General features: G+C 48.9%; 1 protein-coding gene across 1 annotated transcript; it reads right to left on the reverse strand.

The window, feature by feature from the left end:
- Nucleotides 1-1,141: 1,141 nt before the first annotated feature.
- On the reverse strand, nt 1,142-15,268 carry CYP24A1 (cytochrome P450 family 24 subfamily A member 1). Its single transcript, XM_066586524.1, has 12 exons — nt 14,846-15,268; nt 13,450-13,640; nt 8,813-8,906; nt 8,488-8,584; nt 7,959-8,050; nt 7,574-7,685; nt 6,782-6,927; nt 5,666-5,832; nt 5,414-5,492; nt 4,653-4,850; nt 3,675-3,787; nt 1,142-2,009 (listed from the first exon to the last, which is right to left on the reverse strand). The coding sequence occupies exons 1-11, from the start codon at nt 15,077-15,079 to the stop codon at nt 3,677-3,679; spliced, it is 1,521 nt and encodes a 506-aa protein (XP_066442621.1). The 5' UTR covers nt 15,080-15,268; the 3' UTR covers nt 1,142-2,009; nt 3,675-3,676.
- Between the last annotated feature and the right edge of the window lie 872 nt (nt 15,269-16,140).

Genomic DNA, 16,140 nt, shown 5'->3' on the forward strand with positions numbered 1-16,140 from the left:
AAAAACAAACCGGAGAGTGCTTACCTGAATCCCGGCGGTCCGGCATCTTCATACTCACCTGCTGAAGATGGCCGCTGGGGTCTGCTCCCTCCGTGGACCGCAGCTCTTCTGTGTGGTCCATTGCCGATTCCAGCCTCCTGATTGGCTGGAATCGGCACGTGACGGGGCGGAGCTACACGGAGCCGGCATTCTGCACGAGCGGCCCCATTGAAGACAGCAGAAGACCCGGACTGCGCAAGCGCGGCTAATTTGGCCATCGGAGGCCGAAAATTAGTCGGCACCATGGAGACGAGGACGCCAGCAACGGAGCAGGTAAGTATAAAACTTTTGATAACTTCTGTATGGCTCATAATTAATGCACAATGTACATTACAAAGTGCATTAATATGGCCATACAGAAGTGTATAGACCTACTTGCTGCCGCGGGACAACCCCTTTAATAGTGGGACCTGGGAACTTGAGATGCAGCCCAACATGTAGCCCCTCGCCTGCCCTATCCGTTGCTGTGTCGTTCCCATCACTTTCTTGAATTGCCCAGATTTTCACACATGAAAACCTTAGCGAGCATCGGCGAAATACAAAAATGCTCGGGTCGCCCATTGACTTCAATGGGGTTCGTTACTCGAAACGAACCCTCGAGCATTGCGAAAATTTCGTCCCGAGTAACGAGCACCCGAGCATTTTGGTGCTCGCTCATCTCTATTTGTGATACATTACTGAGCCCGGGGATTCTTTATATTTTAATAGATACAAAGTTTGTTGTAATTGATGCCATTCAGCGAATTACTGATCTTGAGCATTATAGATGGGAAGATGGTGTAGAGATGGCAAAAGTCAAAGATGTTGAGGAGTCGTTCTCTGCAGAGACCGGTTGTGGCTGGGAAAAGTCTTCAGACTTGGATGAAGAAAACAACCTCAGTCTGAGAATCCGTCATCCGTGGGCGCTGGAGGTGACTGCACCGTAATCCTGAGCAGTGATTGGACTTGGCGTAGAGTTTATAAGAAGTTGTACCTTTCACATCTGTAGAAACATTCTCGTGACGGGTAGGGGCATCATAACTGGACTGCTGGTGGGGTCTCCGAGGCAGACCCTGACAGTTACAGCCGGAACAACGTTTATCAAGTAAAAAGACAATTTTTTCAGTTTTGAGATTTTTTATTGAATAAAAAGAAACAAAATGAGAAAGATACAAAGTGAGATAGAAGTGGAGACAAACACGTATGTACAAATATACAAAGTCACATCCAGAAACGATGCACATAGCAGAATACAGCCATACCACACACTGATATCAGTCACAGTTCAAAAAGTTCCAAAATGTGGGTGGAGTCTGCCCAGGCGTAAGGTGGACCAACGTTAGGGAAGATGTTGTGAAGCTGGTGACTCGTCAATTCACGTGAGGTACATACGAATTCTGAGCCGTCAGTTTCATGGAACCTGGAGCCATAAAGTGAGGCAGGAGGTACATTGTGCCTCGGTTTCTACTTAATTACCGGGGAAGATATTGGGATAAGCACAGAACTGATGCGACTCTTCCATGTGACAGCCATCACTGCTTCAATGGTGCCGTCACCCCACTTTCCACTGAGTCCTGGTGCGTGGAAATTGGGGTCCCAGAAATAAACTCATCCGACTCCTCGTTGGAGACACAAAGTGCAATCCTCTTTTGCGCCAATCCTCTACACCAATTGGCGTCAAGGAGTTTTGGCGCTGTGCCGCCTTTGTCATTGACGAACCTCTATGGAATCTTGATCTCCTTATGTATCAATAGACCTGTATGTATGCGGCTATAAGTGCCCCATGCTCCGGCCTCCATCCGCCGCCGAAGGTCCCGACCTTTGCAGATTTCATAGATTTGACTCCAGGGTTACGTGTAAACATCTGCATTGCATCGCTGCAATTCAAGCATTGTGGATTGCGCCGTCAGTAAAAGCCGGAGGCGCGAGTTTAGAAACCAGTATGGCCGGTCCGGTCGTCTTGTGTGTCATTGAGAGATGGGAGCACAAACCTGTCAGTGCGAGATGATGGGGATGGAGTCAGTTTACAGGCACATGAGCAGCATTTGTCACCTCTTATTTGTTACTTTGTGTCCTTGTTTGTTACATAACTTGATTTATGCAGTTGGTTAACCCTTTCAGGGCCAGAGATTTATCCCCCCCGCCTTCCAGGAGCCGTAACATTATAGTTTTTCCACTGACAGCCGTAGGAGCGCTCGTTTTTTGCGAGTGAAGTTGTATGTTTTTATGGTATCATTTAATGTGCGGAAAAACGGTTACAAATTTTTACGTGGACTAAAATGAAGAAAAAACTTAATTGCGCTATTTTTGGGAGGTTTGGTTTTTACAGTGCACTAAAATAGACATATGAACTTTGTTCTATGTTCACTACGATTACTGTGAGATCACATTTTCATACCTTTTTAAAAGGTTTTTCTATTTTTGAAAAGTAAATAAAATTTCTTAAATCTTGCTTTTTGTTGCCGCATTCTGAGACTCGTAACTAACTTTTTCGGCGTTTGGGCTGTGCGAGGGCTTGTTTTTTTGTGAAGTGAGCTGTAGGGGGGGGAGGGTTGTACCATTTTGGGGTGCATACATATTTTTGATCACTTTTTATTCACATTTTTGATAGCTGTGTTTCGAGAGAAAAAAAAAAAAAGTCTTCATTGTGCAGGATAAATATTATGACACCCTAAGAATTCATACTTTTACATACACAGCAATCCCAAGTATGTGTTTTTTTTTTTAATTACTCATTTTTTTAATAGGATTTTTTTTTTACCTTTTTAATGTTTTTTTAATTTAATTAAGTTAAAAAATAAAGAATTTTTTTTCACACTTCTTTAGTCTGCACGGGGGACTTGAACTTGTGATCATGCAATTGCTGGTACTATACATTGTGATATTGCAGTATAGTGATTTTTGATGTGCTTGATAGGCACTTATGCATGGCAGCCCTGGGAGCCTTCAGTAGGCTGGGCTGTCATGATCGACCATTTGCATCTTCCAATTGTGCCCATGAGGTGCAGAATGACGTCCTCCCTTCCTACTGCCTGTTTAAATGTGCGGTCAGCTTTGAGCACGGCACCTAAACTGTTAACAGCTATGGCTGATGTGGCAGCCGCTGGGTATGGAGCTCCGCTGCCCGCTGGGTATGGAGCTTCGCTGCCCGCTGGGTATGGAGCTCAGCTGCCCGCTGCATACATACTTCAGGGCTGCAGAATGATTGTTGTTAATTTGCAGGGGGCAAGGTGCGGCCTTGGGACACCCCTGAGGGCCTCACCACTATAAGCCCCTAGTGGGGTTGTCGCCCAGCTTTCCACAGGCTCAGAGGGGCATATACATCTGAGTGATGATTTCCCTTGTATGGGGGTCTTTATTTACATCCCATTACTCCAGGCTGTATTCATGTAGGGACCACTGATCCCTCCTACACAGTCTGAGCTCCGATGATCCCCCGTCCTCCAACGGTTCACAAAGACTTAGGATGCAAGTCTTGTGTTCCAGGAGGAGGAAGAAGAACTCGGCTGAACTGATGCTTGTATAACCAGAGGATGAGTCACTGCGTCACATTACAGGGAACACAAAGTATCTTACTGTCTCCCGAGCGACGCCAGTATCCCTATAAGTGCCGGATGATCGGAGTCACCCGGGCGAGCCCCCCAGAGCAGACTCACCTCTACCTCCTGAGGAACGCCACCGGGACATTCCTACTGGGCATCAGGGTCACCGAGTGAATGGTCTCCACAGGTTTATCATCGGTGGCCACAATGTTATATCTCCTGACCAGCTGCAACACAGAGATCAGACTGTTAAAGGGCCACTACAGCATTATGTAAATGACAATACTTCGGGGGGCGGGACAAGGACCCGCTGACACCCGGGGGGGGGGGTGGGTTGACGGGACAAGGACCCGCTGACACCGGGGGGTGGGGGGGGGTGGGGACAAGGACCCGCTGACACCCGGGGGGGGGGGGGGACAAGGACCCGCTTGCACCCGGGGGGGGGGGGGGGGAACGGGACAAGGACCCGCTTGCACCGGGGGGGGGGGGGGGGGACAAGGACCCGCTTGCACCCGGGGGGGGACGGGACGGGACAAGGACCCGGTTGCACCCGGGGGGGGGGGGACGGGACAAGGACCCGCTTGCACCCGGGGGGGGGGGGGACGGGACGGGACAAGGACCCGCTTGCACCCGGGGGGGGGGGGGGACGGGACAAGGACCCGCTTGCACCCGGGGGGGGGGGGGACGGGACAAGGACCCGCTTGCACCCGGGGGGGGGGGGGACGGGACGGGACAAGGACCCGCTTGCACCCGGGGGGGGGGGGGGACGGGACGGGACAAGGACCCGCTTGCACCCGGGGGGGGGGGGACGGGACAAGGACCCGCTTGCACCCGGGGGGGGACGGGACGGGACAAGGACCCGCTTGCACCCGGGGGGGGGGGGACGGGACAAGGACCCGCTTGCACCCGGGGGGGGGGGGGACGGGACAAGGACCCGCTTGCACCCGGGGGGGGGGGGGACGGGACAAGGACCCGCTTGCACCCGGGGGGGGGGGGACAAGGACCCGCTTGCACCCGGGGGGGGGGGACGGGACAAGGACCCGCTTGCACCCGGGGGGGGGCATTGTATTCTGCAGTGTAGGGCGCACTCACCCAGCAGAGACTAAGTTGCAGCTGCAGTTCTGCCAGGCGTCGGCCGATGCACATCCTCTTCCCGATTCCAAATGGAACGTAAGCGAAGGGGTTGATGGTGTTCTTGTCTTGCAGCCATCTCTCTGGACGAAACTCACTCCACTCATCGAAACATTCTTCATTGGATCCCAGCACATGGTTGTTAATGGTCAGGACGGTCTGTAGGAGGGGCAACAATATCCTTATGGTCAACGCATTGTATACATGAACCAGGAGGATCAGGATGAACATGAAATACAGGCCCCTCCCCCTCTAAGTGACCAGTTGTCAGAACAATCACCTGGTTGATAGGATGGGGGGGGGGGGGGGGGGGGTGACAGGACGGGGTGTAGTGTGGAACTTGGGGTGACAGGACGGAGCCTTGCTGTCAGACACATTCTGGAGCTGCTGTAGGGTCTGACGGGGTGTAGATCAAGCCAACATGGGGTGGAGCTGGCCTGTAACGGCCATATGTAGGAGGAAACCAAGGGACCACTCTTACTATTCTAGCACCCCTGGACAATAGAGAAGTCCTCTGAAATTGCCCCAAAGGCCGACACTTTCTGTAAACACATTTTAATAGTAATATTATGAGAATTCAGTTTTCAGATATACTTTCTGCATCAAGTACTTGCCAAGAAGTTGCCAAGATCACTGCTTGCTGTCAGTGTGTAAGAACCTGTTTACCATGAAAGTCTCCCCTGGTCATGTGACCATGCAATGAAACTAATGGGAATACTCACTCCTTTGGGTAACACATATTCTCCCAGGACGGTGTCTTTATCCAGAGTGCGGGTTGTGAAAGGAATAGAAGGGTTTATCCTTAAAGAAGTAGAGAGACAGCATATAATATATACTATTACATTGTATCAGTGTATAATATACATATATTACAGGCAGGATGCTGCAGGGCTCCAGTATCAACCACTAGAGTGTGGGTGCAGCTCTGGATGTGACTGGAGTATTGGAGCAGTAAAGCGGCTCGTCGGTCATACCTCATGGATTCCTTTATGCAGGCCTTGAGGTACGGCATATTCCTGATGTCCTCCGCTGTGGGCACTTGGCCGGGGGACAAGACGCTCTGAATCTCATCATACAGCTTCTTCTGAATGGCCGGATGACGGGAAATATTAAATATGGCCCAGAGTAAGCTATTCGCTGTCTGCAAGGAAGGAGGGAAAGGCGGATTCATTTCATTCAGGTGCTTGTGTAGATTAATTAGAATATTCTGCTGGTGGCAAACTATGCAAATGAGCGCTAATTACCCCATTTAGTGACATCACACAAAATCCTTCACCTCATCACCTAACCCCAGTGTCAGGATGTCAGGGCCGCCTCTCCTAGCATAAAGGCCCATTTAGACCCAACAATTCTCACTCAAAATTCGCTCAGACGCCTTTTGAGCGAGAATCGTTGGCCCTAACCGCACGGACATCAGGCAGTTCTCATTAACGATCGCTCATCGTTGCCTTTCAGCAAGCTGAAAGAACGATCAGTCTTATCCGTGCCGCGCACGGAGTTCTCAGCGGGATACCGCTGATACTATTGTTTCAGCTGGTATCCCGCACGGAGAACATAGCAGGAGTATGCAGAAGACAGCGCTCCAGCTGTGTTCTGTATACCCCGCTCAGAGCGCTCAGTTGTATACCAGCTGTGTTCTGTATACCCCGCTCAGTTGTATACCAGCTGAGCGCTCCCAGAAGACACCAGCTGTATGCAGAAGATAGCGGTCCGGCTTGTCTTCTGCATACAGCGTGCCTTCATTTACACACTTATGCAAAGTAAACGCTCAAAACCGTCACGCATACCGCCGTTTGAGCGAATTTTGAGCAATAATCGTAGTGTCTCAATGGGCCCTAAGTCATGTGACTCATCCTTGAATGGGGGTGTCCCTACTAATTAACATAAAAGTGAAAAACTGTAGGGAGACTTCTGGGTAATGACATTTCTCGTAGGTCACAGAGAAGGCCGCACTTCCTGATACAAAGGCGCGAACAGCCCCTCCAGCAGCGTGCAGTCGGGGGGCTCCTGCCGTTGCACCTTTGTATAAGTACATGCGGCCCCTTCTGTGATTTTCGTACATTGGACGCCGTTCTCGGTGGCCTTCTTACCGTCTCCACGGCTCCGATCAGCATCTCGGTGATGGTGGCGTACATCTCCTTCTTGGACAGCTTGCTGTCCTTGTAGATGGTGCAGAGGAAGTCCTCGTCGTCCTTGGAGGACAGCTTCATCAGCCGCCTGTCAATGTGACACTTGGCTGCAATGAGAAGCGGAATATATCAGAAAACGAAGAGCGAGGCCGGCGGCGACAGCGGTGGAAGGAAGGGCTTAGATACAAACTAGGGGTAGAAGTGGCATCTTATACCAGAGCAAAGACGGCGGAAGGAGGACGGCAGCGGAACCACAAGAGCGTTATATATTATAATCTACAGGGACTGCAGGCGATACATGAGGTCCCAAAGGGCGCCAGCCACCCGCTTGTAGGGTGGGCACCAGACAGATGTAGGCTGGGGGAGATCACCCCCCTTAGATCTTGTGGAGCTACATGAGTCCTCGGTCTCCCCTGATGTTGTGTGATGCCACCCTCACCCATCTGCACCCTGCAGCACAATCCCTTAGTTTTGCTACTATATCTGTGTGCTGATGCTGTATTTATGTCATGAGCTTGGTTCTGGTGCTGTATTAATGGTCAGACAGAAGGATCCGGGGAAGGGGGGGAATTCAGCACAGTGTGCCAACTAACCTAAGGCCAACATTGTGGCTAAACTGTATCTGAGCATATCATGTGTGATACTGCCTGCTGAGCCGTGTATCTAATCCTATCCTGTGTGATACTGTCTCCAAGCAGCATACGGCACTACAACCCCCATCGTGCAGTAGCGGTCTACAGGCAGGTGACGCACCGGTTCTGAAGAGGCTGTCCCACGCCTTGGTGTGATTTTTCCAGACCCTCGTGTTTAAGCTTCGGTGTAATTCCACCGGCGTCACCATCATCTGCCCGAAGGTGCTCATCATCTGCGTAGAGAACGGGGTTAATATACAGATTATAATATGCAGGTAGAATATCCCGCTTTCTATATATAACGGTTGTGCGTTGGCTCTCCAGCACATTTCCGTTTCCCCCGTATGTCAGCGGGGAATATAAATGTGCTGGACAAACAGCGCCTTCTGTAAAAGGTGCCAACAATGCAGCAGCCGGGTCACAGATTATGCCGGAGGGAGCCCCCTCCCCGCCGCCCCTCCTGCCTCATTACCCCCTCCCCGGAGCGTTGGGAATACATGACTTACTGTCTTTATGGCGGTGATGAAGTTGAGCGCCTCCTCCCCCGGGGTCGGCTCGAAGAATCCAAATCTGCTCTCATAGAGGACAAGACAGATACCTGAAAGAGCAGCGAGGGTTAATCACAAATACTGCGCAGCCCTGTAGGGTATATAATACTGATGTGATGCAGAGGTGCCGTAATCACCAGACGCCGGGGAGCAGCGGATATAGAATACACGGACGGTGGAATCATCGGGCCTTACAGATATAGATCGTCTAAAACCGGGAATGAGAAATCCTTCCGTCTTCCGTGAAACTATTAGGAATCCTATTCGACTGAATGGCATCACTGGGGCATCTTTACTGCAGCTGGGGGCACTACAGGGAGGGCACTATAAGAGGGCACCAAGCGGACAGGGCTGGGTTAGAGGTGCGGATTGTAATCAACAATATGCTGCGGCGCACCACGGCTGCGGCACGGATTGTGCCCATTTCCGTTCTTGGAGGGGGGGGGGGTAATCGTGATATGCCCGTCTCTCCTGGTTGTTGACTCACTTTCCATGGACCACTTGTTCAGCTCGCAGTACAGATCTTCAATCCGGCCGTCCGGCGTGCAGACGCTGTCGATTCTCTGGATGAAATCCACCATAACCTGGGATGGATCGGGGGAGATGAGAAGGACCACCGTTATACCATCAGTGATAGTCGCAATGCTTAGCGTTACCAGTCTCTGGGAAAGCTGGGCAACCACCAATATGGCCGCCATTACAGCTACTACAGGGGTTGTCGATTAGATGTCCCAGACTCCACCAACAAGGCGGCTGCCATGGCGGCCATATTGATTGTCGCCCAATTTTTAGATGACGGATAGAATTTTTACCTCGTTGATTTTCGTGTCCAACTTCCCAACTTCTGACGGCTTCATCAGCTTCTGCTGGAAGGCGCTGCGGACCCTCTGCCAGTCTTTACCTTCTCTAGATGGAGAGGGAATGTAGAGTTACACACTGATCCCCAAACCCCCCGGAAACACCCCGGCAATCCAGAAAACATGGCCGCCCTATCGATAATCTGCTGTATGATGAGGCGCAGGACACCTGCCCTTTAACCCCTTAGTGACCATTATGATCCTGAGGACATGACGATTTGGGGGGTGGGGGTGGGGAGGGAACGGAGTTTTTATCTTTTTTAAAAGCCATAACTCTACCTTTCCGTCAAACGGCCCCATTAGGGGTGCAGAGAGCTGTAGTTTTTATTGGCCATATAATGTATTGTAGAACTTATTTATTTTTTTAAACAGGGGAAAGTGCGCAAAAAGTTTTAAACTAATTTTATTTTAATTTTTTTATGTCCCTGTAGGGGACTTGACCAGCAATCCTATGATTGCTCTGATAATACACTGCAGTATTTATATACAGCAATGTCTTATTGCTAATCATAGCAATCACAGACCATGGCAGACCTGGACGCCATTGTCTAGAATCCTTTTGCCATGGGAACCCATCAGCCCTCCGCGATTACATGGCAGAGAACTGATGACATCACAGAGGGAGCACCCTCCCTCCATGAACTTTTTGCATGCCACGATCAACATTGATTGTTTTCTCATTGATCTCCGCTGTTGCAGCTGGAGACCCTCTGTCAGTCACAGCGGACTCCCGCTGCAGATGGCGTAAGGGGGTTTCCCCACTAATGACATAGCTGTGGTCCTACCACAGGAAACCCCCAGTGCACCCTGAGCTCACTGTGTGAATGGAACAGTGGTGCACATGCAAGACCGCCACTTCATTCACTTTAACAGGGTGGCGGAAGATTGCAGAGCGCATTGAGCTCCACCTATAGAAGTGAATAGAGCAGCGGTCACACATGCGCACTGCCATGTTATTCCCATGGGGAGTTCCAGGTGCGCCAGTCCCAGTGGTTGGACCCCCAGCGATCAGACATTGTGGAGAGGAGATAAAGGTCATTAGTGGGAAAATCCCTTTAAAAAAATCGCTGCATTGTGAAAAGTTCTGCAGCTTTCTAATAGACGGGAGTTTCCATTTCTTATTATTTTCAAAATCTCTGCTTGGTGTCATTGAATGGAAACATACATCTTTCTATCCAGAGGCTGCAGACCTGTTCTGTCCCAATATGTCTCTCAGCTGAGGGTTTGCTACAATATATGCAGTCCAGACAACCTCTGACTCCAGACTGATACATTGTAGCAACTCTCAGGACTGGAGGGAGATTTATGCGGCTGTTGATGTTTTTTGCTCCCAAAATACTCCCTGTGGGATTCATGAGACACTAGAATAATATTACGTCGGCGCTCTTCCTCTCTGGGTTTCGCTAGATTTGGTTTTTTTGACCCCTCTGGTTTTAGAATTCATCTCTATTCATTTATTTGATGACTAAGTGGGAAAATATGCGGCGGCGTCTCCACGCGGTTTATCCAGACTCCTCGGAACGGATTCACTTCTCTACAACCTGGATTTATGGGGCGCAGCAGATGGGGCGATGCCCCTGCCAGCCGGGCGTGAAAACAAGATGCATGCCAGAGAGCCAGGGTGAGGTCCTGTAGACAGCAGACACCCCTGGATGAGAGGCTTACATGAGGCTGCGGCTACAGAAACTGTCACCCAGCTTCCCACAGACCCAGAACGTCCTGGAAATCTGCCCCGAGTGCCATCTACTACTGCGCTGCCTGTGTGCCGACATGTCAGGTGATCACATACTTTAACTCGTGCCCCCTCCAATACTGCCCCCTGGGGTACCCCACTAGGGTAATGGTGACCCATCAGAGTATGTACCATTAATAACCCCCTTCTGCATGGTTTTTTTTTTAAATGTTTAATATGCAGCATAAATTACATGAAAATATTTTTTGCAGGTCGGTACCATAGCAAGATTATGGAGCCTCGCGTGGTGCAGAGTGTAAGCTCTTGCTCGCGACCTGAAGGTTGCAAGTTCAATCCCCCATGGTTTAGGTAGCCAGCTCAAGGTTGACTCCACCTTCCATCTTTTTGAGGTCAGTAAAATGAGCACCCAGCTTGGTGGTGGTGGTAATAAATAATAAAAAAAATAATTACCTGAAAGCGCTGCGGAATAAGTTGGCGCTATACAAATAAGATGTATTTTATTATACCCAAATTATGTATTTTTATAGTCTTCCCAGTTTTGCACAATAAAAGCCGCCTTTTCAGAAAATATATCTTTTTTCATTGTTGCGTTCCATAACTTTTTTATTTTCCCCTGGGGCGCAGTGCGGGGCTGTTTGTGCGATGAGCTGTAGGTTTTAGTGGCACCTTTAATTTTTTGATCATTTTTATTGCTTTTTTGGGAGGTGAAATGCATTTTGACTCAGTTTTTTAGTTTGCCTTTTTTTTCTCTCCAGAGCTTGTTGTGAAGGATACAACGGTGTTCAGTCATCGCACTGATCATTACGGATGCCACAATACAAAAGCAGTTTTTTAAAAAAAATTTTAAACAGAGCAGGAAGTGAGAAAAGTTTTGGCTCCTATTTACACCTTATTATGTCCCTGTAGGGAGCTTGAAGCTGCTATGCCAGGATCCGTGTTCTCACCAATCCCGGCTGTCCATCAGAGGTGGCTCCTTGTGCGGATGGTGCAGGCTCAGCTTTTGAGCCCGTGCCATCCATGGAACATCCTGGATAGGGAAGAGGGAAGGGTTAAAGGGGGTTGCACAGAGATGGTAACCATTGTTCGTATGCCCCATTAGGACAGAGTGGGATCCTCTGCTTGTGGCCATAATGGAGAGCAGCTCCCATCCAGGGTCACTTTGTGGCATCCTTGTATTATAGGACCCCCATTTATATGAATGACCGTCCTGTCATACTGCATTTCCAAAATGTCTCGTACCGCAGCGCCCCCCCGGCGCAATCATCTGCTGGCCAGAACTGGGATAATCAGCTGCTCGCCCCTGCATCCCTTTAGGGTTTATCCCGCCTAGCAACGTTTACAGCAGAGTTTGCAGAAAAACGTGTTGCCCAATCCGTCCGCACGGAGACCTGCGGATGTCTGCAGCTGCGTGTGAAAAGACCCTTAAAGATGAAATCTCTACCAAGTTCAGCAACTTTCTAATATTGTGGTATATTTATGCCCCCCCCCCCCAACCTCCTTAAATAAGCACCTTTGTGTTCCTTCTCATTTTTAAGATCTCTGCTTGCTGGGAACCTTTATATCCTCCTGCTCACACAGCTAAGGGCTTGTTACAATGTCCAAGTATGGAGTACAAGATGGGAAGAGATGAGTGCCTCACCCAGAGGATTGCCTAGACCAGTGCTCCCACCTCCGGTCCTCAGGGACCCCGCAGGGCAGGTTTTCAGGAGGTCCTCAGACATTATCAGAGGGGTTCTTACTACAGGAAATCCTGAATACATGACCTGTTGGGGTCCGGAGGACTGGAGTTGGGAAACACTGGGCTAGACCCAATACAGCTGTAGCTGCGAGGAATAAGAGGTCAGGATGGATTTTCAGCTTGTAATTGTAAAATTAAAAAAGGTTCACAATTATTGACAGCAAGCAGAGATCTTAAAAAAAAAAGAAAAAAAAAAAAGAACCAAGATGTCTATTAGAAAGTTGCCAAACCTTTCATTGTGCAACAACTCAGCTAAACTATTGGACTGGATGACTAATTGGATTTCCTGAGCTTTGGCGGGGATGAAAGGGAAAGTTCAGAAATAACAGATTCACAACCAGAGCTGCAGCGACATCAGGAAGGATCATGCAGGTAGTAGAAATGATGAGGGTTGGGATCCTCCCTGCACAATTGTATCCTCCCCTAGAGTCAACCCCCCACCCAGCTGATCTAATATATGTTGTCCCCCCCCCCCCCCATTAGCAACTCTGTTCAGCTGTTAGTCAGGAGCCAGCTTTCCCAGGCTCCTGACTAACCTCAGGATGGATTACTACACACAGATTTGCCATTCAGTAGTCTAGAAAAGCTGGGTGAAAAATGCTTGTAGTAATGGATATTTAGGCAAAAAAAAAGTGTATGCAAATCCATGGGATGCAAATCTCCTGCATAGCCCTGGGATGACTCCCTGTGGAACTGCACAGATTTTCAGTCATCTAGGTCACTGTATCCCACCTCCAGTCCTCAGGGACCCCCGCAGGTCACGTTTTTTGGATTTCCTCAGTGTTTTGCACAGGTGATGTAATTATTGTCAGTACCTCAGACATTGCCACAGGTCGTCTTACCATGGGATATCCTGAAAACATGACCTGTTGGTGGTCCCTGAGGACTGGAGTTGGGGACCCCTGATCTAGAAGAGCTGGGAGAGAACTTCTATAGAAGTTGTAATAACGGATAATGAGGCAAAGAAACGCACGCAGATCCATATCCGTCCACAGAACAGCTGAGGACCTTGCATAAAGCAGCCTAAAGCTCAGCTTCCTGCACCCCGCCAGTGTGATTGGAGAGGCCCCTCTTAGCGTATGACAGTGTAATATTCTTCCATCTTCCTATAGTGTCCTGTGTAATGTAACCCTTAAAGGGGAGGTGGTGGCACAGACTTACAGTATGAGGAGTCCATAGGCCTCGTCCCGGTAGTCTCTGTACGCCTTCCATGGTTTGATCTCCAGCCTTTTGGGATAGTTACTTTCTTCTCTGAACAGAGCTTCCAGCAGGCAGGGGGTCCCGATGTGAACCGAGTCAAAGGAGCCCAGCTTCATGCGGAATATCTTCCCAAACTGCTTGTGGTACTCGGCCTGGAGGGACAGGAGCAATAGTGTTATATAATATTACAGCGGGGGGCAAAGACTCCACAGGATGGGATGTAAGGGGGGGGGGGGGGGGAATTGGAGGGAGCCGTCAGGGAACTGATGCCTGCTTTACCTTCTTCACTTTTATGTTTTACATCTCTCTATCATTTCTTCTCCTCTTCCCCTTTCAGTTCATCTTCATCATAGTTTTCCTTGTTTTCTCTCCTCTTCCTCTTTTCTGGCTCTTTCTTTCTTATCTTCTAAATCATCTACTTTTTCCCCTCCTCCTTTTTGTTCTCCATCACCATCTTCTTCATCTCGTTCTCTTCATCTTTTCCCCCTTTTTTCTGGTTTCCTTTCCTCCCTTCGATATTTTCTTCTCTTTCCTTCTTCATCGCAGTTTCTTTGTTCTTCTTCATCTTCATCATTCTCATCATCTTCACCTTTTTCCTTACCTCATCGGCATTTTCTTCCTTTTCCTCTGCTTTATCTACTATTTCTTTCTTCATCTTTTCCTCCTTCTTGCTCTTTCATCTTCTTTAATCTCTACTTCATCTCCTCTTTTCTCCGGATTCCTTTCTTTTTGCTCCTTCTTCCTTCTGCTTTCTTGGCTCTTACTTCCTCATCTTCCCTCCTTCCCGTTCTATCTCACCTTCAACTTCTTGATTTTCTTTCCTTCTTCGTCTCTTCTGATTTCTTCCCTACTCCTCTTCCGTTTGCTTCGCTAAACGATGCTGTGTTCTATTTCTTCGATCCTTCACCCTTTCACTGCCACAAGGATCGGCGTTTCACATCCTTCTCATCAAGCAGAAACTTTTATAATATTTCAAGCCAGAAGATGATACAATGTGATAATAGAGTGCGCTTCTATAATGTAATGGAGGGTAATGTAACGCTGGAACGGATCAGAGTATAATGTAGTGGAACAATATAAATGTGGTTTCAGATAATGTAATATTACAGAGTAAGAACATAGTATTAGCTCGGTGTGTGGAGTTCCCTGGCATCACATCAGACTGTCAGCTCATGTATCAGGTCATTAGTCATAGGACATCGTACAATAAAGCATCACATGGCGTTATATATGGTCACATTCTGTCACCCTGCATAGACTCTATATTGTTCTGCTATATACGATATTGTAGAACATTATCTGATGACATCATCGGCAGGTCGTACTTTCGTACAGTCGCATTACATGGGGTATTTACCAGCGCATGGTGTTGCCTCTTCAGTCCTCCTTTCCTCAGGATCTCCACCAGGCTCCCCAGGATGGGCCAGTTGGTGGGACCAGGCAGTGCAGCCATGGAGTGTGGGCAGGAGGCTGGGGGCGTGGGGGTGATGGGGAGCCCCTGGGGTTTCCGCTCACAGGTCACTGCATGTTTGTTGTGATGGACACTGAAGCCCCTTGCCTTCATCATCCACATTTTGAGTCTTGCAGCCATTGTGCAGTTATTGGTGGAGGCGATGTATACAGCTGCATTTTGGTTGGTATATATATAGCCGGGGTGTCAGGAATAGCTGCCTGTATACTGGCCCCAGCCAATGGGAGCGGCCCGGCACGTCACAAGGTGCTCCAGTACTTTGAGTTCATTAAAGGGCTGTTTTCCTGGCAGCAATCTCAGCTGCAGCCAAGTCCCAGGATCAAGGCGTTCTGCAACAGCTGCCCCGGGATTGGTCCCTGCCCGCAGGCTCCACCCGCACAGCCCTGAAAAGTTCACTTTTTTCCTTTGTTTGTCAATGTGACAAAACTGAAAGGCTGACATGTGTCATACGTGTACAATAGCTGCATTCAGCACCTGCCACCTACTGGAGGAACTCCGAGAGCGCAGAGCAACACACGCTAGTGTGCAGGTCTACAGGTGCGATGTAGCAGAGCCCAAATTAAATGACGTGCACGGCACCTGCAGGTATCACAGTGCTAACTTTCTGAGGACAGATAATGTAGTAAATGTGACCTGCAGTCCCATGTAACACCATAGATAACACAGTGCTAACTCTCTAAGGACAGATTATGTAGTAGATGTCACCTGTAGTCCTATATAACGCCACAGATAACTTAGTGATAACTCTCTGAGGACAGATAATGTAGTAGATGTGACCAGCAGTCCTATGTAACACCACAGATAACACAGTGATAACTCTGAGGACAGATAATGTAGTGGATGTGACCAGCAGTCCCATGTAACATCATAGAGAACACAGTGCTAACTCTCTGAGGACAGATAATGTAGTAGATGTGACCAGCAGTCCCATGTAACACCATAGATAACAGTGATAATTCTGAGGACAGATAATGTAGTAGATGTGACCAGCAGTCCCATGTAACACCATAGATAACAGTGATAATTCTGAGGACAGATAATGTAGTAGATGTGACCAGTAGTCCCTTGTAACACCACAGATAACACAGTGATAACTCTAAGGACAGATAATGTAGTAGATGTCACCTGCAGTCCCATGTATCACCACAGTGCTAACTCTCTGAGGACAGATAATGCAGTAG

Source organism: Eleutherodactylus coqui, chromosome 13 (assembly GCF_035609145.1).
Source record: "Eleutherodactylus coqui strain aEleCoq1 chromosome 13, aEleCoq1.hap1, whole genome shotgun sequence".
NCBI lineage: Eukaryota > Metazoa > Chordata > Amphibia > Anura > Eleutherodactylidae > Eleutherodactylus > Eleutherodactylus coqui.

Excerpts from the sequence above, each read along its gene's own strand:
- CYP24A1 (XM_066586524.1), bottom strand. The coding sequence starts at position 15,079 with ATGGCTGCAAGACTCAAAATGTGGATGATGAAGGCAAGGGGCTTCAGT. Across the intron at positions 13,641-14,845 it reads AGAGGCAACACCATGCGCTG|GCCGAGTACCACAAGCAGTT; the intron begins GTAAATACCCCA and ends CTGTCCCTCCAG. Across the intron at positions 8,585-8,812 it reads TGGACACGAAAATCAACGAG|GTTATGGTGGATTTCATCCA; the intron begins GTAAAAATTCTA and ends GATCCATCCCAG.